The following is a 26,976-nucleotide window of genomic DNA, read 5'->3' on the forward strand; positions in this document are numbered from 1 at the left end:
TGACAAGTCAGTATGTATAAAAAAGTATATTAATGCAGCACTAAAATATTGTGTGTGTGGACTGAATATGCTGATGCACATAATTTTGTCAAACACACAACCAGTCTTTTACAACTTGGTAAATGTAATCATTCATGTGAATATGTTTAAAAAAATGTTTTGTTTTTTTTTCCAGTTTATACTTCAGTATAACCATTAGTTACAGGAGTTTATATCTTGAAAGCCAAGAACTTAATCCTTTTTTTCCTGTAGGTGTTTAACATTGCCATTTTCAGATTTTCTGTTTTGAATCCATTAGAACTGCAGTAAACGTTGAAAGAAAAGGCTGCTTCAATCAGGAGTTTAGCCAGTCTCCTTAGGGATAAGGCCCTAATAAGCTATTGAGTCAGCTTGTACAGCATGCTATTGTTGTATGAGTATTGTATGCAAATCAGTTCCTATCTATATTTGTGTGTGTGTGTGTGTGTGTGTGTGTGCACACGCACATACAGACTGAATATGCTGATGCACATAATGTTGTCAAACCCACAACCAGTCTTATAAAACTTTGTGAATGTTTAAAAATTTTTTTTTCAGTTTATACTTCAGTATAACCATTAGTTACAGGAGTTTACAATTAATAATTTTTTGATGATAAATACAATAATTAACCATGCCTATCTGTCATGCATGCTTGAACCACAGTCCGTGCAAATGAATATGCTGCTGAGAACATGTTGCTCTTATGAAGAAAGGCTTAAGTTTTGTAAATTACTGCGTCTGGAGACTAGGCACCTGTGAAGTGATCTGATTGAGGTGTATAAAGCCTTGAATGGTTTGAGCATGCCCAATGCTGATGGGATTCTTCCTCTTGCTCAGAATAATCACCTGAGAGGGCATAAATTCAAATTTGAGGAAAGACAGTTGTAGGATAGATGTGTAGAAGTTTGCCTTTAGCCAGCGAGTGGTTGATTGCTGGAACAAACTTCCATCTGTTGTTGTAGAAGTTGATAGCTTAAATAGATTCAAGGCAGAACTAGACATACATTTGGAGTGAGTGGATGGGTGAAATGAGAAGGGGTTGTTTTTTTTTTTTCTTTTTTTTTGGCTGTTGCTATATAAGCTTGCTTTCTTGCATCATGTGCCTTTGCTAATACTAATCTCACACTTGATCACTTCAAATCACACTTCAAAATATTAGTCCACTAATATTTTGAAGAGTCAACTAAATATTTTCCAGTGAAACCTATTCTGTTTATGACAGTCACCTAAAGGTATCATAAAGAAAAGTGTGTGTGTGTGTGTTCGTTCTTGAATTTGAATCTTTTTACTGTTGAATAACTGTATTAAACTTTCAACTACAGTAAATGCTTTCTGTGGTTTTATTTATTCATAGATCTTACACTGAATTGATCTGTAAATGGAAATAAAATGTCAGATTTGGTAGCAGTTTGGGAAGTTCCCCTCAGTGATAAAGTTCATTGTGTTGAATTTGAGCATGGGACTGCTTCTGGTAAAAGAGTTATACGAGTAGATGGTAAGGTAAGGAAATTATACTTTTTATTTTTCAAGTTGATATTACATGCAATAAATAACAGGAATTTGCATATTTTCACACACCTTGTTTTCTTTCTGGATATTCATGTACTTCATAGTCTACCAACATTTAGAATTTGTTTCATAGCTAGAAATTCTTTCTGATAACATTCATAAAGAAGCTGTGGAAAACTTTTTAATACATATAAATATTGTGCGTGTAGGCAAAGTTAGAAAATCCCAATGGCAGCATTAAATTAAGGTAATTTTTGTAAAAATATTCTCAGATATTTTTTTTATCGTGATAGTAGTGGAAATTTCAGTTCCACTTCTCAGTAAGAAAGTTCAAAATTAATAGTATGGTGATTGATTTTTAACCATTCTTCTAATATGGAATGTGATAAATGCTTTGTTTTTAATTATTATTATTTTTTTTCTAATTTGCAAATAAAATGAAATCCTCTTGTGTAACTTTGCCCGACAAATATTCTCTACCTGGTTATAACGTGTTTTCATTTTGCTATACTGTGGATTATGGGACTTTTTTTTTTTTTTTTTTTTGCTCGGAATTTAATGGATGCCAGGCAAGCAAAAGTATCTATCTTTCTTCTAGGCAATTCCCATTCCCACATGGCATCTATGAGATGCCAGCAACAACAGGAATTTAATCTTGTTGTAGAGCTTTCACCAGATAAATGAACAGCTGACAGTCCAACTAAGATTATGCAGTGGTATCTTGGTGCAATATACGTGAAATAATCTCTGTATCATGATCAGATGATGAAAGTCATGACCTACTCTGGGGGGGGGGGGGTTAGAATGGATTATAGGAAGTTTTCTTTTAGCCAGTGAGTGTTAATTATTGGAATAAGTTGCCTTTGTGGGTGGTGGAGGCTGACAACTTGGGGAAATTCAAAGCTCAGCTGAATAGATGAGGCGGAAGTCAAATAGGTGTGTTTTTCAATGCAGCAAAAGCCTAGTTTCCTTGCACCATACAACTAATACTCTTCCTGGATGCATCATTATCTCTGGTGCCCCACCTACCTTTCACTTACACTTTCTATAATGAGCATCATTGGGACTGGAAATTATTGGTAAATAAAAAAATTGGCCTCAACAATTCACTTACAATTGGTATATGCAAAAAAAAAAAAAAAACACTTTACTTGAATAAATAGCAATGAACAGTCATTCAAAACAAATTTAATATAGAATATAAATTTCTATAATGACCACTCTTATACCATGTGAATATTAATTTTAGTTTATTTATCTATTAACTAAATCACTATACAGGCGGGCCTCGATTAACGCGATTAATTCGTCCCGCAAGCGCATCGCGCAAAATGGAAATGCATTAATTGAATATAATAACCAATAGGAAAAATTATAATTGGTCCTTGACCTTCTGGAATGTCCATAAAGAATTTTAAAAATACCTTTTTTAAATAACTTTAACTGTATATAATGTAAAAGATAATGAAAATAATTATGGAATTAAATGTTTATTGCATAAAACAGCGGTTCTTAAACTGTGCGCCACAGAATATTTTAAATTTTCGAGAGAAACACGGCGATACTCGACATCTGTCGGGCACCGCGCGAACCACTAGCTTGAGGTAGTTCACAGTTTCAGTATTTCTTATTAAGTTGTTTGGACCTAACTACTAAACGAAACTGTTAGGTATTTCTTTTGGTCTGGGTGTGCCTTACAAAAATTACTGAGACATTAAAGGCACCATGAACTGAGAAACTTTGGGAACCTCTGACATAAAATACACAATGAAGAAATTACTGTTGCGGAAATATTTGAACAGTGTTGACTTTCTCTTTTCATCAATCAATTTCTGATAGCCGACAACAATCTTCTCTGGGCCCTGGTGAAATAAATATCGCAGAGAACATCAAACCTTTTGTTAGAGGTTCTATGCAATACGAAAGATTTCATCTAATTCTTTTACCATTATCTCCTTTGCGGCAACATTTTCATCTGGCTCATTTAAAAATTTGAATTTTTAAATGCAAGTCTGCATTGACTTTATTAGCAGGAGACAAACACATCTTCTTCCGATGGTTGATGGAACACACCGGGGCGGGCAGCAGGCAAACGTTTGTTTATTGACCGTACGACTCGCGGTAAGCTTAACACACGATTCAAATCTTTTTCCAACTATTGCATAAAAAAAAAAAAAAAAAGATTGTGTTAACTGGAAATTTGCATCGTGAAAAGTGGTATCATTTTTCAAATAGCGTTAACTGAATATCGCGTTAATCGAACTCGTGTTATGTGAGGCCTAGCTGTACATTAATGTAACATTTCGGGAACTTTGCCAGAACCCATCTTCAGACCATACATAAGCTGTTTTTTAAGGACAGAAAGAAAAAAGAATAAACCAAATTTTTATTACATTAAAATTAAAAATGCACTTAACAATTAATGATAAAATTAATTATCGACTACAAGTTTTGTATTCTAAGTGGATAATTAATTTTATCGTTAATTGGATTTTTAATTTTAATATTAATTTTTACATAACAGGAATTTGGTTTTTTTTTTCTTTCTGTCCAAAAAAAAAAGAAAGCCTATGTGGTCTGAGGATGGATTTGGCAAGGTTCCTGATATGTTAACTTAACGGATAGTGATTTAGTTAATTGCTGAATAAACTAAACTAAACTAAATGAAACTGAACCTCGCACAGATTCATTTACCTACCAGAATACCAGACAGTGCTAATCACACAGCCAACAACACCCTTGACCTTTTTCTCACAAACAACCCTAAATACACAGTCGAGGTGAGTTGTCCTTTAGGCACCTCAGATCACAACTTGGTGATTGTCTCTTCTCCAATGGAACCTTTATTTCATGGCTATTCCCAACCTCATGACGTTTGCATTATAAGAATGCAAAATGGGATGACCTGCGAGATTTCTTTTCCTTGGTCAGATTACTGTTTCAAAACTCCTGATTTCAAAACTTGCTCAGATTGTGTCAGTGAAATTATTCTTGTAGGAATGGAATCCTTTATTCCACACTCCACCTTAAAATCTCATCCTTTATCTAAACCTTGGTTTTCCAATAAATGTGCTAAGGCTGTTCAAAAAAAGAATGTTGCATATCATAATTGGCTTGTTTCCAATTCTTCAGTTTCATTTTCTGCCTACGCCAGAGCTCGCAACAATTTTAAAGCAGTTATTAATCAGTCCAAACTAGATTTTGAACAGGCTAAGAGTAGAAAACTTGCTTCTTGCCCGCCCTAATGATAGCCGAGCATTCTGGTCTCTTGCCAAAGCTATTGGCCACAACTTTTGCCCATCTCTGCTCCCACCTCTGTCAAAACCTGATGGTTATGTTGTCAGTTCAGCCAAGGATAAAGCTGATCTTCTAGGATCTCATTTTTCTTCCAACTCATGTATTAATTATCTTGGTAAAACACCTCCCACCATTCCCAGTACATTCCATTAATGCCTCCTGTAGTCTTCTGTCAAAAGGATGTCAGGATTTTGACAAATCTTGGAGCTAAGAAAGCTCCAGGTCCTGATGGTATTTCTCCACATGTTCTCAAAATCTGTGCTCCTGAACTTACTGCTGTTCTTTGCCACCTTTTTTCAATTTTTTATTCCAAAGGTGTTTTTCTTTCTGCTTGGAAATTTGCTCATATCCAGCCAGTTCCAAAAAAGAGTGACAAATTCCTCCCATCCAAGTATTGTGCCATTGTAATCACTTCTACTCCTAAAGTAATGGAGAAACCAATTAACCACCAATTCTTAAACTATCTAGAAACCTTCCATCTGATCAATGATAGCTAGTATGGATTCCATCAGTGTTGATCCACAGGTGACATTCTGGCTTATGTTACCCATTTATGGAAGAATTCAATGGAAAAGTTCGGTGAAACACAAGCAGTTGTTCTTGACATCTCAAAGGCTTTTGATCATGTTTGACATAAAGGTCTTCTGAACAAGCTTCCATCTGATGGTTTGCCAACTGTTTTTTGTAATTGGTTATCCAGTTTTCTCTCTGACCTCTCACTGAGGGTGATGGCAGATGGCTCTGTATATTCTAACTTCCACTAATGCTGATGTTCCCCAAAGTTCACTTCTTTCCCCCCCACCCTTTTTTCCTCTTGTATATTAATGACCTTCTTCCATTGACTGGAAATCCTACCCATAGTTTTGCCGATGATAGCACATTGCATTCCACTTTCCATTTTGAGAAACCTTTTCCTGCTCATTCAGCTTCGTCTTGAATATCCACTACCAATTCCTTAAATGCTGATCTTCAGGTAATTCTCCAGTGGGGCAAAGACAACTTAGTTTTCAATCCTTCTAAAACTCAGCCATGTCTTATATCTCGCAAAAAGGATTCTTCTGCTCCTATGCTTATCTTTGGTGACACTCCGAATTCTAGGCAAAATGATATATCTCTTTTGGGGATTACCCTGACTTCTAATCTCTCTTGGCACAAGCACATTACAAATATTGCTTCCTCTGCACCTAAAAAAGTTGGTTTTCTCTTTCGCTCTCGGCGTTACCTTTCTCCCAAACAGCTGTTCACTCCGTATAAATCACAAATGTGCCTTACCATGGAATATTGTTCCCACATCTGGGGCGGTGCCCCCAAAACCTTTCTCAGGCTTCTAGATTCCATTCAGAAGAGGGCAGTTAGGTTAATTAATGACACCACGGTAACAGTCTCTCCACTTGCTGTCTCATAGACTTTCTGTTTCTGCTGCATGCCTTTTCTACAGATACTTCCATGGGCACTTTTTTTTTTTTATTCTGAATTGGCTTTTTTAATTCCTGCTTTCTCTTTTAAAATAGTCCGAACATGTGCCACCACCCACTCGCAGAACCAACTTTTCATCTTCTTCGTTTATTCATTCAACTGCTAATTTCTGGATCAACCTTCCTTCATAGGTATTTCCTGAAAATTACAGTCTACAGAAGTTCAAGTCTAATGTCAACAAATATCTTCTTTCATCTTCTCAACCTCTGATCCATGCACTATACTAAGTACTATTGGTTCTATTACCTCTTGTGTTTGGGTTTTCTAAAAAAAAAAAAAAATGCAAGAAAGCAAGCTTATACAGCATCATCCAAAAAAAAAAAAAAAAAAAAAAATTCTCATTTCACCTATCCATTCCCTCCAATAGTTTTTCTAGTTCTTACTTCAATATATTTGAACTATCAGCTACAACATTGATTCCCAACTGGGGGTTCGCAAAAGTGTTTCAGGTGAGGTCGCATTAGAAATTCTGTAATGGCGTCTGCTTAGATTTACATTGGTATATTTTTGTAAACTACAAAATAGTTGAATTTTAATTTATTTGGTTTAGTTCAAAATTTATATTTAGTTGTGGTTTGGGCCATGAGCCCTTACATAGCGAGCATGCATGATAGGATGTTAGTGGGGGGATTGGGTGCAAACTTGCTGATATATATCGCACCATTAGTTACTTATCAGACAAACTCTGGTAAACATTGCTAGTTGCTGTGGTGTACCATATGGTTTGAATTTGAACATTATACGTTATTAAATTGTTTTTAACATGAATTTAGAAAAGTAGTAAATGACATTATAACCCAAAAATCTTGAACCTTCTGATTGTACAAAGTAGTCAGGTGGCTTGTGAACTGTAGTAAAACAGTTATAAAAAGAAACCACATCTCACACAATTCCTTATAATTAGTTTACTACCTTACAGTATTGAACAGGTCAGTACCTTTGCACCATGTATTGTTCGTAGTGAACTGTCCCAAGTCGATAATTTGACATTGTTTTAATTGTATCTGATATTGTGAATATCTTCACAATGAGTGGCCAAAGTATTGCACTGCTTTGAATAAGTAAACTTCACTAGCGGAGAAGACTAATGTTACTTATTCGGCAGATATCACCAGCTAGACAGCACCGTTTTGAAGGTGATTGGCTTCTCATTGGTGGGTGGGCAGGTACCCTGGTGTTGCAGTAGTAACAACAGAGTTATGAAGTAGAAGTTCACAAAATGAGAGATGTCTGATGGTGTGTAATAGTATAAACTAAGGCAATTATTTTGCATGAGGCATGGGACTATGCCTAAGTTTCACTATTGAATGGGTCAGTGCCTTTGCACTGACCCATTCAATAGTGAAACTTTGCACCATGTTTTGTTTGTAGTGAATTGTCCAAGTAAACAATCGGCATCGTTTTTTAATTGAAGATATTAATCTTCTCCACTGGTGAAGCGTTACTTATTCAGAGCAGTGCAATACCTCTGCTACTTGTTGTGAAGGTATTCACAATATGAGATACAATTAAAATGATGCCAATTATTGACTTGGACAGTTCGGTACAAACAAAACATGGTGCAAAGTGCTGATCAGTTCAATAGTGAAACTTAAGCATAGTCCCGTGCTTCATACAAAACTATCTTATAGTATATTGTATTAAATAAATGTTTTCCATACGGGTTGTTTTTTTTTTTTTTTTTTTCCATTTTCAAAAACCATTGTTATGTATAGGTACTTAATAATAATATTATATTATTACACAATATCACTTATAAAAATGTAGTACTGGAAATATTTTATAATAAAAATTCAGTACTATTTTACGATTTCAGAGAAGATAAGCTTAATGGTTTGCGATAAAAATATGTTGAAAGGGGTTCGCAAGTTAGAAAAGGTTGGGAACTGCTGAACTACAACAACAGATGGGAGTTTGCTCAAAAAATCAACCACCAGCTGGCTAAAGGCAGACTTCTGTATATCTATTCTGCAACCATCCTTCCTCATCTTGAATATATGCCCCCTCGTGTGTGGTCTGAGCAAGAGGTAGAATTCCTTTGGCATTGAGCTCGTGCAATCCATTTAAAGCCTTAAAAACCCCAATCGGATTGCCTCACAGGTGCCTAGTTTCCAGATACTGCAACTTTCAGAACTGAAACTACTTGGCAAGAGCATTCCTTTGTTCCACTTGCCAATCTCGTCGTTCCAGCAGCTCTACATCCTACCTAACATGAAGTCTCCAGACCTGTATGCACAAGATGGTGCACACAAGTCTGTATAAGGCAACCTGATGATTGCCTTATACTATGGGATAATTACCTTATCCCTGCTACCAAAATTCCTGCATATCATTGACAAAACTCCATGAAGCTGTTCAGGCAGCCTGTTTGCATGGCCCAGAACTTCATATCTGACTGCACAATTACCCTCAGGGCTTTCATTTTCTGCTACCCTGAATGTAGTACCACACAGGTTGGTACATTACATTGGGATTACTGCTACCCATATGCAGTAATTTGCATTTGTCAATGTTAAACTTCAAATGCCATTTCTCAGATGCCCTCATGGGTAGCACAGCTGGTAGGATTGCTGTCCTTCCCCGCACCGGGTGGAAAAGACTAGAGTTCAAATCCCCTCAATGACATAAGGAATTTTTATGGGCCTTTATCGCAGTGTGGCTGAATAGTCAGTCTCTGGTGTGGGCAGCATGGTTTTTTCTACCAGAAACTCTGGTTTTTCATCCAGCAAACAGAAAATTGACTCCAGAACACGGGCAATTTACAGGCAGTATACATGGAGCAATTTGGCCTTAGTTGCTATTGCTCCTAAAATCAACATTTCTCAGCCTACCTGCCTAACTTTTCTAGATCCTGCTGCAGTAGCATACTGCCATTAACCTTTATATCATCTGAAAACTTCGACATTAAGCTTGATATGCCTTGTTCAGTATCATTAATAAATATAGAAAACACAATTGGGCCAGCACCAAATTCTATGGGACTCCAATAATATTAGTCCACCAAGAGCAGTGTCCATTGATTACCACGCTGTCTTCTCCTGCTCAGACATCCCTTTATCCATAGCAGCAACTTGCCCTTAATGCCATACTGCTCCAATTTGTACAGCAGTCTTTTATGTGAAAAAAAATATCAAAAGCTTTCCTGAAAACCAAGTACAGTCTGTCCTCGTATAGCACGATAGTTGCGTTCCTAGAAACCCTCGTGCAATGCAAAATCGTGCAATATAAACAACAGGCCCTATGGGAAAAGTAGGGTTAGGTGCCGACCACCCAAGATTGAACACACATTTGGAACCAAAACATTACAAAACACAATAAATCATCGGGTAATTTTAATCGTTATAAAATACTTACGTATTTTATAACGATTAAAATACGTAATAAAAATAATATTATATTATAATAAAGTATTTTTAGTATTTTTAATACTAAAAAAGTATTTTTTACGGATAAAATACGTATTTTATTCGTAAAAAATTTATTATATTAAATAAAATAGTCGTAATAAAATACTTACGTATTTTATAATACGTAAGTATAAATTATAATACGTAAGTCGTAATAAAATATTGCTAATGCTTTTGCTTCTATCGTAAGCAAACTTGCTTTTTGTTTGATTTTCTATCCAAAGAGATGACAGCCGTTCCATCTCTTCCAATTCTTTGTGTCTTAATCTGATGGATTTTAATTACACTTTGAGTTGTTCCCGCTATGAAAGTTGTTTTTATTTTCTCTGCATTCTTTGTAATTCTCCGCGTTGCCTCATTTAGGTCTGTAGCACGTGCAATATCACACATGGTCTTTCATTTCGCTCAAAGCGTTTCACAATTTCATATTTTTTCTCTATCGACAGAAGCGGACTGGCCATAAGCCTTACGGGGGAAACCACGGTGGGCCGGAGGTCGGTGTGATTTTGGCCATAAACCGTAGTATGAGGCCACTACAAATTTTCCCGGGTAAGAATTTTTGACCCAGTCCGCCTCTGTTTATTGATATTGCTTCTTTTTTTTTTTTTTTTTTCTCTTTGAATCTGCAGTGTCTTAGCCAGGACGCTTCCTTTTCACACCTTTTAAGTATTTTACTAATTTTAGGGAATAAAGCACAATTACAAACGAGGTGGCACGCTTGATACACAGAAACAAAGCTGCGCGCGTGTAGCAACTGAATAAACAACACCGTAAAGGCCGAGATACACTATTAACACCTCACATTTTACTAAAGCACATTTCTGGGGGTTACTACCATAAAACAATAAAAACAATTTCCAGTTGCGTTTCTGCTAGTGGAATCTGTTATAAACTGGTAGTAAACTCCATCTAATTGCATTTGCAATTATATCGATAGCTGGAATTGTGTTAGTTTTTACGTTATTATGGTGAAATGTGTTTCCCCTTCACGGATATAAAACACATAAATACATTTTCAGAATCTTCTTCGTTCCTATCGTGTTGCGTTCAGTTGGGGTGATTCCGCATTCGACTGCCATTTCTTGTAAACACAAAGGCGAATCGTGTATAAGCGAATTCGGTTCGTGTTATATAAGATAACGTTCCCCTATTTATAAATCGTGTATGATCGAATTCGTGTAATGCAAACACGTGTTATACGAGGACCGACTGTATATGGTTTCAAAATGACTTTTGCATCCAGTTACTTTGTGACCACATTGTAGTATCCAATCAAACTGGTCAGACAAGATTTCCCCTTAACAAAGAAATGCTGTGTCTGAAGTATAATTTCAGCCATGTCTATATGATTTTTCATTACTTCTTTAACCAGTGATTCCATTGCTTTTTCCTGGAACAGTAGTTAAAATAACAGGTCTGTAATTACTTCTGTCACCCTTATCCCACTTTGTGAATTGGGGATACATTCGCACTTCTTCAATCCAAGGGGACCTCTCCCTGAATCCAAGGGTACTCTCATAATTATGGCTAAGGATTTGCTTACATCCTTCACTGCCCCCTTTAATATAATTGGATAGATGCCATCCACCCCACTTGTTTTTCTTATGTTTAACTTCAACAATTTCTCTTGCTTTCCTCTCAGATATTACAAGTTCCCTGTTAGTTTGATAAACTTCTGGTGTCCATTTCTCTAAAGAATTCCTTGTGTGTGAATTTGATAATATAAACCAGAGCTGCAATGCTCTGGTTTATACTATCGTTATAAAATTGTTTTGCATAATTTGTTAAATTCTTTTAGTTAATTTTTTACTTAATTTTAATTGCATTGAATTGGTTTTTAATTGTTTTCAATTTAATTTTTTATTGTAACATTATTCGTTTTAATTTCTGGAAAGTATCATACAGAAATGTTCTACGTATCATATTGAGGTAAATTTCTCATTCTTTTACAAACTTGTGTGAATGTAAATTTAAAATACCTATTCAGCCTGTCAGCAACCTGAGCAGGTTCATCAACAGCTAAACCATTGACATCAAGTGGAAAAATATGGTTCAACCCCTTCCTTCTACTGTTAACATAAGTAAAGAAGTCTTTTGCTGCTTTTCTTGGCTTTCTTTGCCAGTGAATTCTTGTAATCTTCATTGGCTCGCCCAACTTTCTTTGTGACTGGTTTTTCCAGTCACAAAGAAACCAGTTTAAACCAGTGACTGGTTCCAGTCACCAGTTTATATCTACCATAGACTTTCTTGTAGCCTGATAATTTATATGCATCCCATGAATTTTTTTTTTCTCCGACATTAGTCTCATCAGTTCATCTGACCTCCATTTAGGCCTATATCTTAAAAGTATTTCTTAGTTGGTATGAAAAGCCTAATAGCTTATATGATTAATACCCTGAATACTTCTCATTTATAATTTGTTGTTGGTAACATAAATAGTTGGTCCCACTGTACAGAATTTAAAAATATTAAGACCACTGTAGTCTCAGAAACAAAAACCCTTCCCTTTACCCTTGATGGTGGTTACATCCCTAAATAAATCCACCTCAAAACACTGATCACTGGTACCTAGTGGTTTTTTTATGTGCAGATTCTTAATCCATAAAGAATTGCTGCTGCTAATCAGATCTAGAATATTGCTATCTCTTCTCTCCTCTCTAACATGCTGCTGTAGCAAAGTCATCCAGTAAATTCACAAAAGTTTTGCTAGTGTGTGAGTGACCAAACCACAAGTTCCGGTAAAGATGTAGCTACCATCAACGGTAAAGGGAAGGGTTTTTGCTTTTGTAAAGGAGACTACAGTGGTCTCAGAAAGTAGTTTTTTGGTTTTTTTTTAATTCTGTACAGTGAGGCCAACTTAATGAAGTTACCAACAACAAATTCTAAATGAGTATTCAGGGAATTAACATAGAAGCTATTAGGAGTAGGCTTTTTATACAAACTAATACTCTTCAATAGGCCTAAATGGAGGTCAGATGAACTGATGAGACTTGTGACTGCATATTGCTTAACTCAGAATAATGCACTAACCAACCATACAAATTTGCTTTCCAGGTCACTGGCAAATTGTCTATTTGTAGTGATGGAACTAGGCAGCTGGTGCTAAATATTTAGTATATCTTCCTCACCCCCATTACAGAATGCCTCTAGCTATATTTTTGTATCCATTGTTATGCCCCATGTTCAGGCAGTGTTCTGATGCTGCCTGTTCAAATTTCTTCACAAATTGCTGTAACTTCTTACCAGTAGTTACACTCACAGCTAATAATTGTCCACCTCTTTTTCAAGTTTCTCTTTTATATATCACTTTTTTTTTCTTTTTTTTTTTTTTTTTTGTTACTGTATCAGGTATTTCCAGAAATAGGAGTCCATGCAGCTGCTTCTTTGATTAAGACCTAAAATGTGGGCATTCAACACCCTCATTTTGTATAACCAAAAAAGTAGTCTTTACCAGTTTCATCATTGTTAATTTTCTTCACTTTTTTTTGGTGGGGGAGGAGAGGGGACTCATTTGATAGCATTTCTTCAAGTTCCTTGTAATTTTTAATTCTAAAAAATAAATTATAATTTAGACTGTGCATTATGTAATTAGGTTGTTAAAAGTTTATGCTCACTAATTTATTATTGCTGATTAATGATAAAACATTTATTATTAATTATTTTATATATAGGAAATCTTACGAAGAGATTGGATGTTCAAGCTTGTTGGTAGTGAAATGTTTGACATTGGAAAAGCCAAATGCATCATCAACATTCAAGCACTCAGTGGTTTCATGTATGAATATACCCTAAGAGTTAATGGAAAAGAACTGGAAAAATTTATGGAGAATCAGTCAAAGGTTATGAAGACATGGTTGACAGATGCTGATGGTGCATCCACAAGAATAGTATTAGGTATAATTTTGTTTCTGAAATTTTTTTACCTCAAAAAATTAGTAATTTTCATTTAATCAACTTAGAAGTTTTTTTGTTTGGCTTAATCTGTATTTATTATTATAACAATTTTTTATCAATTAAATATTTGAAAATCAAATAAGATAAGCACTCTTTACTGGGCAATAAAGAGTTCGTCTTATTTATTTCAGGTCCATTGTAATTCCTTAATGGAATTACAGTGGATCTGAAATTAAGATGATAATATCGCTGCATATTTTAATCTAATGCTCAGCATTTTTAGCTGGTAGTAGTGGCATAGGGTTTTAGACTTATTTGAAAAATCTATTATGCATTAAAATATCTGTTGACCATTAGCCCTCTGCTACTATATGGAATCAGACAGCTGCCACTTTAAAATTTTTCCTTTTTTTTTTAATTGGTGATGAAATTAAATCCTTCATGTACCTTCTTCCCCAGCAGTATTTTCTGTTTTCACTCACTTTGATATACTGTGAATTAAGAGAAATATATATATATTTTTTGTTTGGCTGAAACAAAAAATTTGTTTTTAACTGACACCAGGTGAGCAATAGTATTTATCTCAGCTCCCATTCTTGTATGGCATCTGTGAGACATAAAAACTAAAAAATATAACAACCATTCTTCATTATTATTATTATTGGCTTCTCATTATTTTTGTTCAAATATTTTGTCATTGGGTTTAGCAAATCCTATTTAAAGGACACCATCTTCAATTTAACAGAAAAGCTAAAAATTAATTTTATATAAAAAAAACAAAAGAGGTGTCTTACAGATGGAAACAAGCATATTTGTTCCATTTGAGGCATGAGTGATGGAAAGTCAGTCACCAGTTTTAGATTAGTTGCTCTTCTATTTATTTTGTTTTTCTAGCTTCCTATATATAAAGTTTTACTTAAGTAGTTTTGAAAGTGATGTGTGTTAGTTTGATTTTTGTACTTTTAATGTATGAAGGTGACTAACAGTTTCGTGTTTATATTTTTTGTTTGGTGTTTTTTCAAAACAGAAAAAATAATTTATTTTTTTTAAAATAAGTGTAAAAAAACATTTAAAATTTAAATATTTCAATAATATAATAATAATAATCTCTTGGCACTATTAATTGGGGGCTGTAAAAATAGTGCTAAGTGAATCTACATTAAGTGAGGAAGATTTAGCTATAGGAAATAAGTTACAATAATAATTTAACTGGTTGGCATGACCAGTGTTTATGGCTTTTAAGGTACCATTTCTCTATATAGCAATATTAATTGTAGCAGAAACATTTAACCCTTTAAATACATAAATTGTACAATAAAAGATAAATACAGTGTGTGCATGAAAATGCAAGAAAATTAAAATTAAAATTATGGAGCATTAGTAGAGGCATATGATGCAAGAAAGCAACCTTATACAGCATTAGCCAAAAAAAAAAAAAACTCCCCTTCAGATTCACTCATCCATTTGTTCCAAATGTTTGTCTAGTTCTGCCTTTAATTTCTTCAAGCTATCAACTTCCACAATGACATATGGAAGTTTGTTCCAGCAATCAACTACCCATTGGCTAAAGGCCAATTTCCTCACATCTATTTGACAACTGCCTTTTGTCAATTTCAGTCTATGCCCCCTCAGGTTTGTAATCTGAGCAAGAGGAAGAATCCCATCAGCATTGAGCCTGCTCAATCCATTCAAGGCCTTATACACCTCAGTCAGATTGCCTCGCAGGTGCCTACTCTCCAGACGCTGTAATTTGCAGAACTTAAGCCTTTCTTTGTAAGAGCACCCATTTGTTCCCTTCACCAGTCTTGTTGCCCTTCTCTGTTCTCGTTCTAGCAGCTCTACATCCTTCCTAAAATGAGGCTTCCAGACCTGTATGCAATACTCAAGGTGTAGCCTGACCATTGACTTATACAAGGGGATAATCACCTCCTTATCCCTGCTCGCAAAATTCCTATATATCATTGAGAATAACCCCATGAGCTACTTGGGCAGCCTGTCTGCACTGTTCAGAAAACTTCATATCTGACTGGTTACCCCCAGGTGTCCTTCATTCTCCACTACACTGAGTGTAACACCACCCAGTTGGTACATTTCTCTGGGGTTACTGCTACACATATGCAGTACTTTGCATTTGTCAATGTTAAACTTTAGTTACCACTTCTCAGCCCATCTGCCCAACTTCCTCAGATCCTGTTGCAGCAGCATACTGTCCTTATTGTTATTAACAAATCTGCAAACCTTAACATTAAACCTGATATACCTTTATCAGTATCATTGATAAATATACAAAACAAAGGCAGGCCCAACATTGAACCGTGGTGGACTCCACTAATAACAATAGTCCGTGAAGAGCAGCGTCCATTGATTACCACTCTTGTCTTCTCCCACTCAACTATCCTTTTATCCATTGTAGCAACTTGCTGTTAGTGTCCTACTGCTCTAATTTGTACAGCAGTCTTCCACGTGCAACAGTATCAAAAGCTTTTGTGAAATTGAATTATATGATATGAAAATTATTTTTTGCATCCAGTTCCTTTGTGACCACGTGTTATCCAATCAGATTGGTTAGTCAAGACTTCCCCTTAAAAAAACCTATGCTATGCCTGAATTGTTACTGCAGTCTTGTCTAGATGATCCTGCAATGCTTCTTTAACCAGTGACTCCATTATTTTCCCTGGAACAGAATTCAGACTAACAGGTCTGCGATTACTCGTCACCCTTTGATCCCCCCCTTTGTGAATTGGAGATACATTTGCCCATTTCCAGTCCGTGGGGACCTCCCCTGAATCCAAGGCCTCATAATCATGGCTAAGGGCCTGCTTACTTCCTTTGCTGCCTCCTTTAATATAACTGGATAGATCCCATCCACCCCAGGTGCCTTTCTTGCATTTAACATCAATTTCTCCTCCACTTTGCTTTGTTATTACAAAATCATTTAACTCCCTGTTAGAGTTTAATAAACATCTGGCCCTCTCCTCTTTGAATAACTCCTCATGTATGAATGTAGATGCAAAATACTCATTTAGTTTTGCAGATATCTGAGAATGATCATCTACAGTCAAACCATCGATATCAAGTGGATCAACCTGATTCATCCTCTTCCTTTTAGAGTTTATATAAGTAAAGAAGTCTTTGCATCCTTTGCCAAAGATTTCTCCTAATCTGCCTTCACTTGCATAATCTCCTTTCTTTTTGACTTGATTGCAGACTAGTTTATATCTAACATAGGCTTCTGTGTCGCCTGATAATTTATATGAATCCCATGCATTTTTCTTCTCTGCTATGACTCTCATTAGTTCATCTGACATCCATTTGGGCCTAAACCTAGAATGGTATTTTTTAGTTGGAACAAAAAGCCTAGTAGCTTCCAAGGTTACTTCCTTGAATGCTTCCCATTTAGAATTTGCTGTTGGTAACATCATCAATTGGTCCCACTGTATAGAATTTAAAAAATTGCTGAGACCACTGTAGTCACCTTTACGAAAGCAAAAACCCTTCCCGTTATCCCTGATGGTAGTTTCATCTTTAAGTGAATCCCACATCAGTACACTGTGATCACTGCCACCTAGTGGTTCCTTTTATCTGTAAATTCTTAATGCATGCATAATCACTGCTGAAAATCAGATCAAGAGTGTTACTCCCTCTGGTTGCCTCTCTAACATTCTGCTGTAGAGAACAGTCATCCAATAACTCCACAAAAGCCTTGCTAGTGTGCGAGTGACCAAACCACAAGTTCCAGTCAATATCTGGGAAGTTAAAATCCCCCATTATAAGACGCTCTGATTTACTGGCCCACTCTTTCTCTGTACAATTATTCATTGTACTCATCAGAGTCATTAGGCCTATAACATACTTCTACTCTCATTTTCCTTTTCCCAGTGTTTGTCACACCAAACTGACTCAGCATTTCACTGCGCACCCATGTCAACTGGATGCACTTCCTTAGATTTGATGTGTTTCTTAACTAACAGCATAACACCTCCTTCCTTCCTATCCTGTCTGTCCTTTCTGTACACATTGTACTCCCCAAATTCCAGTTCTGCACTGCTTATATCTGTGTGACACCACGTCTCTGATATCCCAACAATATCTCCCTTTGATATCTTGACCAGCACTTCAAATTCATCAAATTTATTTACTACACTTCTAGCATTGGTATACATGCACCTGTTCTAACACAGCCCATGTATTTACTCTAACACAGCCCATGTATTTACTTGTTTCATGACTTCCAACAACTTGCTTTCCTGGCTGCTGCTCATTCCAATAGAAGCAGTGCAAGAATAATTTTCATCTCTGCCTATGGCTACTGTCAATCTGTTAGTCTGTGAATCCCCCAAGCTAGCAGTTTTCTGACCCATCTAATCTATGCTATTGAGGCGGTTTTCTGCCTCAATAGCATCAGCAAATATTCTTGTGCCCTTTCTATTTCAGTGTATCCCAAACCTGTAGAAGCAGTCTCTCCTGTTAACAAGCACAGACCATGCTGAGAAAAATTCTACCCCATGAGCCTTACACAATCTCTCTATTGCCAAATTGATTGACAAGGCTGTCATCATATACTCCCACCTATCGTGTCTGGGCAGAATTGCAGAAACTTTCGAATTCAACCCTAACTTGTGACTTTTTTTCAACATTAACCTGTACTTGTTAAGTAAATCCAGTAGACAAAGACAGTATACATTATAATTATCAGACCACACAAAGCCACTAAATGTAGTGTAAATCTAGTGTCCTCCCAAATCCATTATTTTTAGAATGTCCAATTTAGCTTACAGTGAGTTTTTCCAACAGCTTTTCGTCTTGCATTATTAACATCTGCAGACTCACTTGATCTCTTTGCCATAAAAAAAAAAAAAAAAAAAAATTGCAACTACTTTCCTAGTAAACTAATTCGAATTACGCAGACAAAAAATGCACATAAACAATACATAAGTAAGAAAACAGTAGTGTTTTTTCCCAAAAGAGTTGCTTTTCCCCAAAAGCAACTCTTTTGGGGAAAAAACAGTTCCTAAATAGAAGCTTTATAAATAAGGATCAAGACTGGGTTTCTGTAATATACAAGAATAGTGCATGTGATCATAGTGTTTTACAGCTATGGACACAGGAACCTTATGCCAGTACAAACACCTGTAGAAAATTAATACAGATGTAAATTACTTACAGACACAAAAAATAACTTTTGGGGCAATAAACACAGCATTCAAAATTTCTCTTTATTATTAACTGGAAATACTTTGCCCGATTTCCAATTCGGCTGCCAATTCAGCTGTTTTCTCATTAATTACAGTATCTATTAAAAAAATCAATTTAAATAAACACACCTTTAAAGGCATTTAATTGGAAAACTGAATTAAAGAGCATTAATTGTTTTTTGACTGGGCATCTCACAAGAGTTACCCATTAGCATGTGTTTGACTGTTAATGGGTACTCTTCCCAACACATTTGGAATTAATAGTGCTATTCCAGGGGAACAGCACAACTCTGGGGGTGGGTATCAAAAAATACACAGTATACTGCATATTTTTTTTTTTTAAATAAAAACGAAATTGGTGAGCCTGTTAGCCCACACCACTGTGTACATTATGAGTGGGACCACCACTTCTGCCAGGTTAAAAAGTTATTTACAACCATTAATTGCAATATGCTACTGCGATGTGTTGTGAAGGTATGAATGAATGAAACATCTTATCAGTAAAGATACTGTGCTTTGTGTCAGGAACATCACAAGCCCCCTTTAAAAATAATGCAAAGCATAGATATCAAATCCAGATTCTTTAGAATGGGGAAAAAGGTTAAAAGAGTGGGAATTAACTGCAAAGCTCACAGTTTAGAAATCTGAAGAGCATAAAAGTAAAACTGAAATTTTCTGCTCCTGGATGTTTGTGGCACTTTCCAGTATTATGTACAATATAAGTTTGATAATCAAATATCCACTAGATTATCAGATATTCCAGTTGTATTATCTTAAAACACAAAATTCTTAGAACTACAGCATCCAATTCAATACAAGTTGATTCCTGTACTTTGCAGCATCCATGCACCATCTGTGCCTCATATGGTCCTTAGGTGGTACCAGTCTCCAAAAAGGAAGGCTGAAACATTACAAAAATAAGAGCATGATTCTTGATAAGAATCCAATGAAAAGTTTTCATTCAACAAGGCTTAACTATGTGTTTATTCAAAGACAATGAAAATTGTTTAACTGCTTGCTATTCTCAGTCTTCATATCACTAGGTGGTAGATGACTCTCATCAACCTGTGCAATACCACCACTTTGCTAATTGGAAGTGGTGGAACCCATGTTTAGTCTCCAGAGCTAAGTTCCGGTCAACCCTTCCCCATCTCTTCCATCATGCAGTATGACTGATGACTTTTGAGGTTATGATGAACGTCATGGTGAGATCCAATCTTACTTACATTTCGAGGGTACAGCTCTAAAACGGTGTTCGCAAGCCAGCCGCTAGTTAGTACAATGGACTGAACCTAATAGTAACTCTTTAGGAGGCTTCCGGATCAGCTAGTGTATAATTTTGCTACCTCTACTCTGCCAGATAGGGACCGGAGGGAGTCCAAGTAGTGTGTATGTGGGGGCATTGTCGAGGCCACATTATGTCAAGGATCTGGGTATATTCTTACCATGTGTACGCCATATCCAAAAATTTCATTACTTCATACAGCATGTCCCCCCCCCCCACCTTTTCTTACTATTGAATACACCATGAATTGTCAAACTAATGAGTAAGCTTATCTCTGAAAAGATCTAAACCTCCCAAACACTTCCTAATTCATTTCACAAATATATGTGGTCTCAATTCTAATCTCAACGATGTCCATTTCCACTTGCAGTCTGCCAAACCCCATGTACTTTTTCTGACAGAATCTCAGTTATCGGTTGATTCAACTACTGCTTATCTCTGTTCCCCAAACTATTCGCTGTATGATTCCTTTCGCCTCAAAGGTGTTACTTGTGCATATGTCCGTTCTGATATTCCCTGTCAGAGACTTGGTAATTTGGAATCTCCTCTTTTTGATCTTCTCTGGCTTAAAATCTCCCTACCTCATTGTGTCAAATTCATCTGTTGTCTCTACCATTCTCCCAACTCCACTAATCACATGGAGTTCTTTAACTTCCTCTCTTTGCAACTTGGCTTTCTCCAGTCCAAATTTTCTAACAGTGAGGAAATTTTCCTTGGTGGTTTTAATGTTCACAACTCCAGTTGGCTTCCGTTTTCTAGTCACACCGACCCAGCTGGTCGAGATGCTGAGGCTTTTGCAATTACTAATGACCTTGCACAGATTATTCATCCTACAAGCATACCGGACAATCCTAACCATACAGCCAACACACTTGATCTTTTTCTCACAAACAACCCTTCTAAGTGCATGGTCGAAGTGATGGTCCTATAGGCACCTCAGATCACAACTTGGAAATGGCCTCTTCTCTAAAAGAGCCTTTCTCTCGTGGCCATTCTCAACCTCATGTTGTTTGGCATTACAAGAATGCAAAATGGGATGAACTGTGAGATTTCTTTTCCTTGGTCAGATTACTATTTCAAAACTTCTGATGTCAACATTTGCTCAGATCATGTCAGTGAAATTATTCTTGCAGGAATGGAATCCTTTATTCCACACTCCACTTTAAAATCTCCTCCTTTATCTAAACCTTGGTTTTCCAATAAATTTGCTAAGGCTGTTCAAGAGAAGAATGTTGCATATTGTAATTGGCTTGTTTCCAATTCTTCAGTTTCTGCCTACCCCAAAGCTCGCAACAATTGTAAAGCAGTTATTAATTGGTCCAAACTAGATTTTGAACAGGCTAAGAGTAGAAAACTTGCTTCTTGTCCTAATGGTAGCCAAGCATTCTGGTCTCTTGCCAAAGCTATTGTCCACAACTTTTGCCCACCTCTGTCAAAACCTGCTAGCATCCCATTTTTCTTCCAACTCAAGTATTAATGATCTTGGTAAAACACCTCCCACCATTACCAACACGCTCCATTCAATGCCTCCTGTGGTCTTCCCTCAAAAAGTATGTCAGAAGGATTTTGATGAATCTTGATGCTAAGAAAGCTCTAGGTCCTGATGGTATTTCTCCACTTGTTCTCAAAACCTGTTCTCCTGAACTTACTCCTGTTCTTTGCCGCCTTTTTTTTTTTCACTTTCTTATTCCAAAGGTGTTTTTTCTTCTGCTTGGAAATTTGCTCATATTCAGCCAGTTCCTAAAAAAGGGTGACAAATCCCTCCCATCCAATTATCATCCCATTGCAATTATTCTACTCATTCTAAAGTAATGGAGAAATCAATTAACCGCCAACTCTTCAACTACCTAGAAACCTTCCATCTGATCAACTATCGCCAGTATGGATTCTGTCAGTATTGATCCACTGGTGATATTCTGGCTTGTGGACAAATTCAATGGAAAAGTTTGGTGAAACACAAGCAGTTGCTCTTGACATCTCAAAGGCTTTTGATTGTGTTTGGCATAAAGGCCTTCTAAACAAGCTTCCTTCCATCTTATGGTTTGCCAACTGTTTTTTGTAATTGGTTATCCAGTTTTCTCTGATTGCTCACTGAGGGTGATGGGAGATGGCTCTCTGTCTTCTAACTTCTCCACAATTCTGGTGTCCCCCAAGGTTCAGTTCTTTCCCCCCCACCCTTTTTTCCTCTTGTATATTAATGACCTTCTTCCATTGACTGGAAATACTACCCATAGTTTTGCCGATGATAGCACATTGCATTCCACTTTCCATTTTGAGAAACCTTGCCCTGCTCATTCAGCTTCAACTTAAATGCCGATCTTCAGGTAATTCTCCAGTGGGGCAAAGACAACTTAGTTGATTTCAACCCTTCTAAAACTCAGCCTTGTCTTATATCTCGCAAAAAGGATTCTTCTGCTCCTATGCTTATCTTTGGTGACACTCCGAATTCTAGGCAAAATTATATATCTTTTTTTAGGATTACCCTGACTTATAATCTCTCTTGGCACAAGCACATTACAAATATTGCTTCCTCCGCATCTAAAAAAGTTGGTTTTCTCTTTCGCTCTTGCCTTTACCTTTCTCCCAAACAGCTGTTCACTCCGTATAAATCACAAATGTGCCCTACCATGGAATATTGTTCCCACATCTGGGGTGGTGCCCCCAAAACCTTTCTCAGGCTTCTAGATTCCATTCAGAAGAGGGCAGTTAGGTTAATTAATGACACCATGGTAACAGTCTCTCCACTTGCTGTCTCATAGACGTACTGTTTCTGCTGCATGCCTTTTCTACAGATACTTCAGTGGACACTGTTCTTCTGAATTGGCTTCTATAATTCCCGCTCTCTCTTTCAAAACAGTCCAAACATGTGCCGCAACCAGCCAACATCCATTTTACTGTCCAACTTCAAACTCACAGAACCAACTTTTCATCTTCATTTATTCATTCAACTGCCGTTTTCTGGAACAACTTTCCTTCATACGTATTTCCTGAAAATTACAGTCTGCAGAAGTTCAAATTTAATGTCAACAAATATCTTCTTTCGTCTTATCAACCTCCAACCCAAGCATGGTATTAAGTACTATAGGTTCTAATACCTCTTGTGTTTGGGGTTTTCATAAAAAAAATGTCCTCTCTCTCATCAGACTATCACCTGTTCATACTATTGAGGAGCTACTTGAGAGGCAAGCAATATGAAAACGATGTGGCAGTTGTAAAGATGGTAAATAGCTGCCTAGTCAGGAAACACTTTTCTCCAGAGATTTTTTTAAGCCAACTTAATGCTGGCAGTGTTATATGGCCCATCCTGGCAATTCTTTAGAAAAGTGTACATCATATTGATAAGTATTTATTGTCAGTATATTTTTTCTGCCATTAAACTCCTCATTTTTAAAATAAACTTGCTCATTACTTTTGATATGAACAGGATCATGTTATAGAAGAAGCAGCTGCATCTTCCAGTTGTTCTAGCTGCCAGCTCTGTGGTAGTAAAATCAAGTGTTATCAATGGAGTTCTTTCCAATAATGGAGGGAGCGGGGGGAAATATTTTCATATTTCTGAGTGCTCCATAAGACATATGGAGCACTCTTATTGGATGTGTACTCCATATGTCTTATGATATCCAAAGTTAACGGTGTTGTACAATTATTTTTAGATGCAAGTTTGATTTTTTTTTTTTTTTTCTTCTTTCTCTTTCCAGAAAAAGATACACTGGATGTCTGGGTAAATGGACAGAAAGTTGAAACTATGGTATGTATTTGGAATGTGGCTTAATATTTAATAAAACTTTGTGGTACTCACTGTTTTGAAAGTTGATCCATGAATTGTGTTATGATGGAGACTTGCTGTTATTGATTTATTCATATAGAGTTACTGTGCAGAATTACTGAAACAAGAATATATCTGTGTGTATTTATTATTATATATTTTTTTTTTTTCAGGTTAAAAGGAATTTGGAATCAATGCATGAAAGCATTTCTCAGGCAGTTTTTTCTAAATTAAAACAAAGTTAATTAAAAAGCATAAAAAATAGATGATTATCAACAAAGGAATTAACAAAGGAATAAACTATGAATTGTGAAAAATAGAGCCATGATTAGACTTGCTATTTGGCATTTAAGGAACATTATAGAAAAGTACATCATAATACATGCATCCCCTGTATACAGGCAGTAGGAAAAACTTCCATCTGTATTGCCACAGTTGGAAGGTGGGAGAAAAATATTACTGATTGAGGGTTATAATGGGACAAGTAGTTACTTTTATGCATGTATCATGTGCAATAGTGAAATAAATATCTACTGCAACCAGACAATGTGATGTACAGGGTGACTGAATTGTTCACCTGATTATGAAGCTCAAAGTTTATTGTAATATGTATTGTATGATGGTTTGCTGCACTGTAACAGTTACCAGTGTAGTGAATGATTAACAAGGCTTGTTTGGAGTTATGATACAGTCAGACATGAAGTTCTCAGAGCATTGTAGACAGGTTGTGAGGAAGGCCCATGGTGTTCTATTGATGATTTATAAAACATTTACTAGTAGAGATAATGTTGTCATATTGGAACTGTTCTTGTTTATACTCCAGCACAACCACCAGGTCAGTGGAGTTTACAATAAATCAGCAATACAAGCGTTAATCGTATTTAGCAGTCACGAGCTTGAAACCTAGTCCACTCAGAGTGCGTGCTATTGCACTCATGCTCCCGACCACAGGCACCCTTAATCATTGCTTCTAAGATTTTCCCTATCACTGAAGCTAGACTAACCAGTCTATAATCCCACTATATCAGATTATTGTTAGACCACGCTTGGAATAGTGTTAAAGTGTGGAGACTGCACCTAAAAGAAAAAAAAAAAGACATTGAGCTTCTTGAAATGGTCCAAAGATGGGTAACTTGCCTGGTGAGATCGGCAAAAGGGCATCCATATGAGGAAATACTTTGAATATGTGGGTTGCACAGCTTGGAAACTAGGAAACTTAGAGGAGACTTGATTGAGATGTTTAAGGCTCTGTGAGGTAAACTGAAAGGATTTTCATGTGAAATTTTCACGGTTATAAATGATTCTAGAACTATGGGCTATAAATTCAAATTATGGGGGGAGAGTAGGTGTTTAGAGTGGATTGCAGGAAGTTTTATTTTAGCCAATGAGTTATAAATTACTGGAATAAGTTACCTACATGGGTGGTTGAGGCTGACAGTTTGGGGAAATTCTAAGGTCAGCTGGATATTTACCTACAGGAGGGAAATGCATAGGTTGTCTATTTACTTTTCTTTTATTATTAATTGTTTATTTTATTTAATTGTATTATTATTTTTTTTTTTTTTTTTTTTTTTTTTTTTTTTGCTGGTGCAGCATAAGCCTTCCTTGCACCATATAGCCATTACTAATACTAACGTGAACATTTTTCCTGTTCTTGTATTTTGGAGACTGTCTGACAGGTTTCCATCTTAAAAGATTCCATGGCTTTCCGTTACCTTATAATATTCAATGAAAAATTTTTTTACATCAGAAAATTGTATTTCTGTGTCACCAGTGCTGATTGGCACTACATCATTCTGCCTTGAGTGCTAACATTTGGTTTTGGTATCCTTTCTTCAAGAGAAACAATATTACGATCATATGTGTGTGGACCTTTCAGTTATGATTCACCATTTTATCTTGATATTGTGGCTCTGACTTGCCTTGGTGCTACAATTGCCAGTGTCTCCTGATTATGCTGTTGCATCTTATCTCATTATCTCCTCAGTTTGCCTTTTAACTGCTTTTGATATGCTGTAACTGCTGATTTACTGTTTTCTATTGTAAACCTCTGTAGCAGTATTAAATCCTAGAATATTTCCTTGAGTGTTTTCCCCAAGGCAGTAAAACTTTTTACATCTCTTTGTGACCAGTGTCACCTGCCAACATTGCCAGTAAACACCCCAATGCATGATGACTAAATTCAGTCATCATGTAATAATTAATTCAATGTAATAATTAAAAATTTTTACTTTCTACCTGTGAAACCTTTGAATAAAATATTCAAATACCATTTTTAAATTCCTCCCCCCCCCCTTTTTTTTTTATATATATTGTAAAAGCATACCTTTTTATTATATCATGCAAGCTTTAGAAGAATAATGAAATATCACATTTTGATCACATATTTAAGCTGTTTCTGAATTAATTTCAGGGTGAATTCGTGGATGATGGTACAGAAACTCACTTTGCCCTTGGTTCTCATGATGCATATATTAAAGCTGTCAGCACTGGGAATAAAAGAGAAGGTATTATTCATACACTGATTGTTGATGGAATTGTTATACCTGAGTATGTGGAATAAGTGTAGTGTCTTAAAAATAAATCGCATACACATCCATCCATTTTGCATGTATATAATGTGTTTGTAAGTTCAACCACCTATTTTGCAGCTGAAAGAAAAAAATATTTTTGGTACCTTAGAGTAAATTTGATATAGGCTATAGAAAGTTTAAGGTCACACTATTTTGTACTAACTTTCATGACCCAAAAATTGAACAAACATAATTTTTAAATGAGCTCAGAATAATAATGATTGTAAAGATTTTTTTTCCAAATTTTAAGTTGTTTCAGAATTAAAAACTTCTGCACTGTTGGTATCAAGGCTGAATCCCTCCAATTATGGAAAGTTCCATAATCTGACATAGCAATAAACCAGGATAAAATAGTGTGTCACTGGAATGCTTTTTTCTACTTTTAAGATTTTTCTATAAGAAAGCAATAAGTCATATCAAAGCAACTGTTTCAGTTCAGGAGATGAGCGATTTTTGAAAATTCTAAAAAATATCATAAACCTAGCATTTCAGTTATTTGCATTTTGTTTCTGTGGAAGTTCATGGAAGATTAAAGCATTCTTGCTGATATCTC

The 26,976-nt window shown here is 36.1% G+C and overlaps 1 protein-coding gene across 1 annotated transcript in view; it reads left to right on the forward strand.

Moving 5' to 3' along the window:
- LOC150075237 (fas apoptotic inhibitory molecule 1) overlaps positions 1-26,463 on the forward strand; it is a 47,556-nt gene extending 21,093 nt beyond the window's left edge. Inside the window, exons 2-5 of the mRNA XM_090388337.1 lie at positions 1,376-1,521; positions 13,382-13,604; positions 23,783-23,832; positions 26,264-26,463. Coding sequence (XP_090244463.1) covers positions 1,411-1,521; positions 13,382-13,604; positions 23,783-23,832; positions 26,264-26,413 — 534 coding nt within the window. The 5' untranslated portion in view covers positions 1,376-1,410 and the 3' untranslated portion in view covers positions 26,414-26,463. The remainder of the gene's footprint in view (positions 1-1,375; positions 1,522-13,381; positions 13,605-23,782; positions 23,833-26,263) is intronic.
- Positions 26,464-26,976: the final 513 nt, after the last annotated feature.

The sequence above is a fragment of the Mastigoproctus giganteus genome, chromosome 14 (assembly GCF_048544385.1).
Source record: "Mastigoproctus giganteus isolate SK-2022 chromosome 14, ASM4854438v1, whole genome shotgun sequence".
NCBI lineage: Eukaryota > Metazoa > Arthropoda > Arachnida > Uropygi > Thelyphonidae > Mastigoproctus > Mastigoproctus giganteus.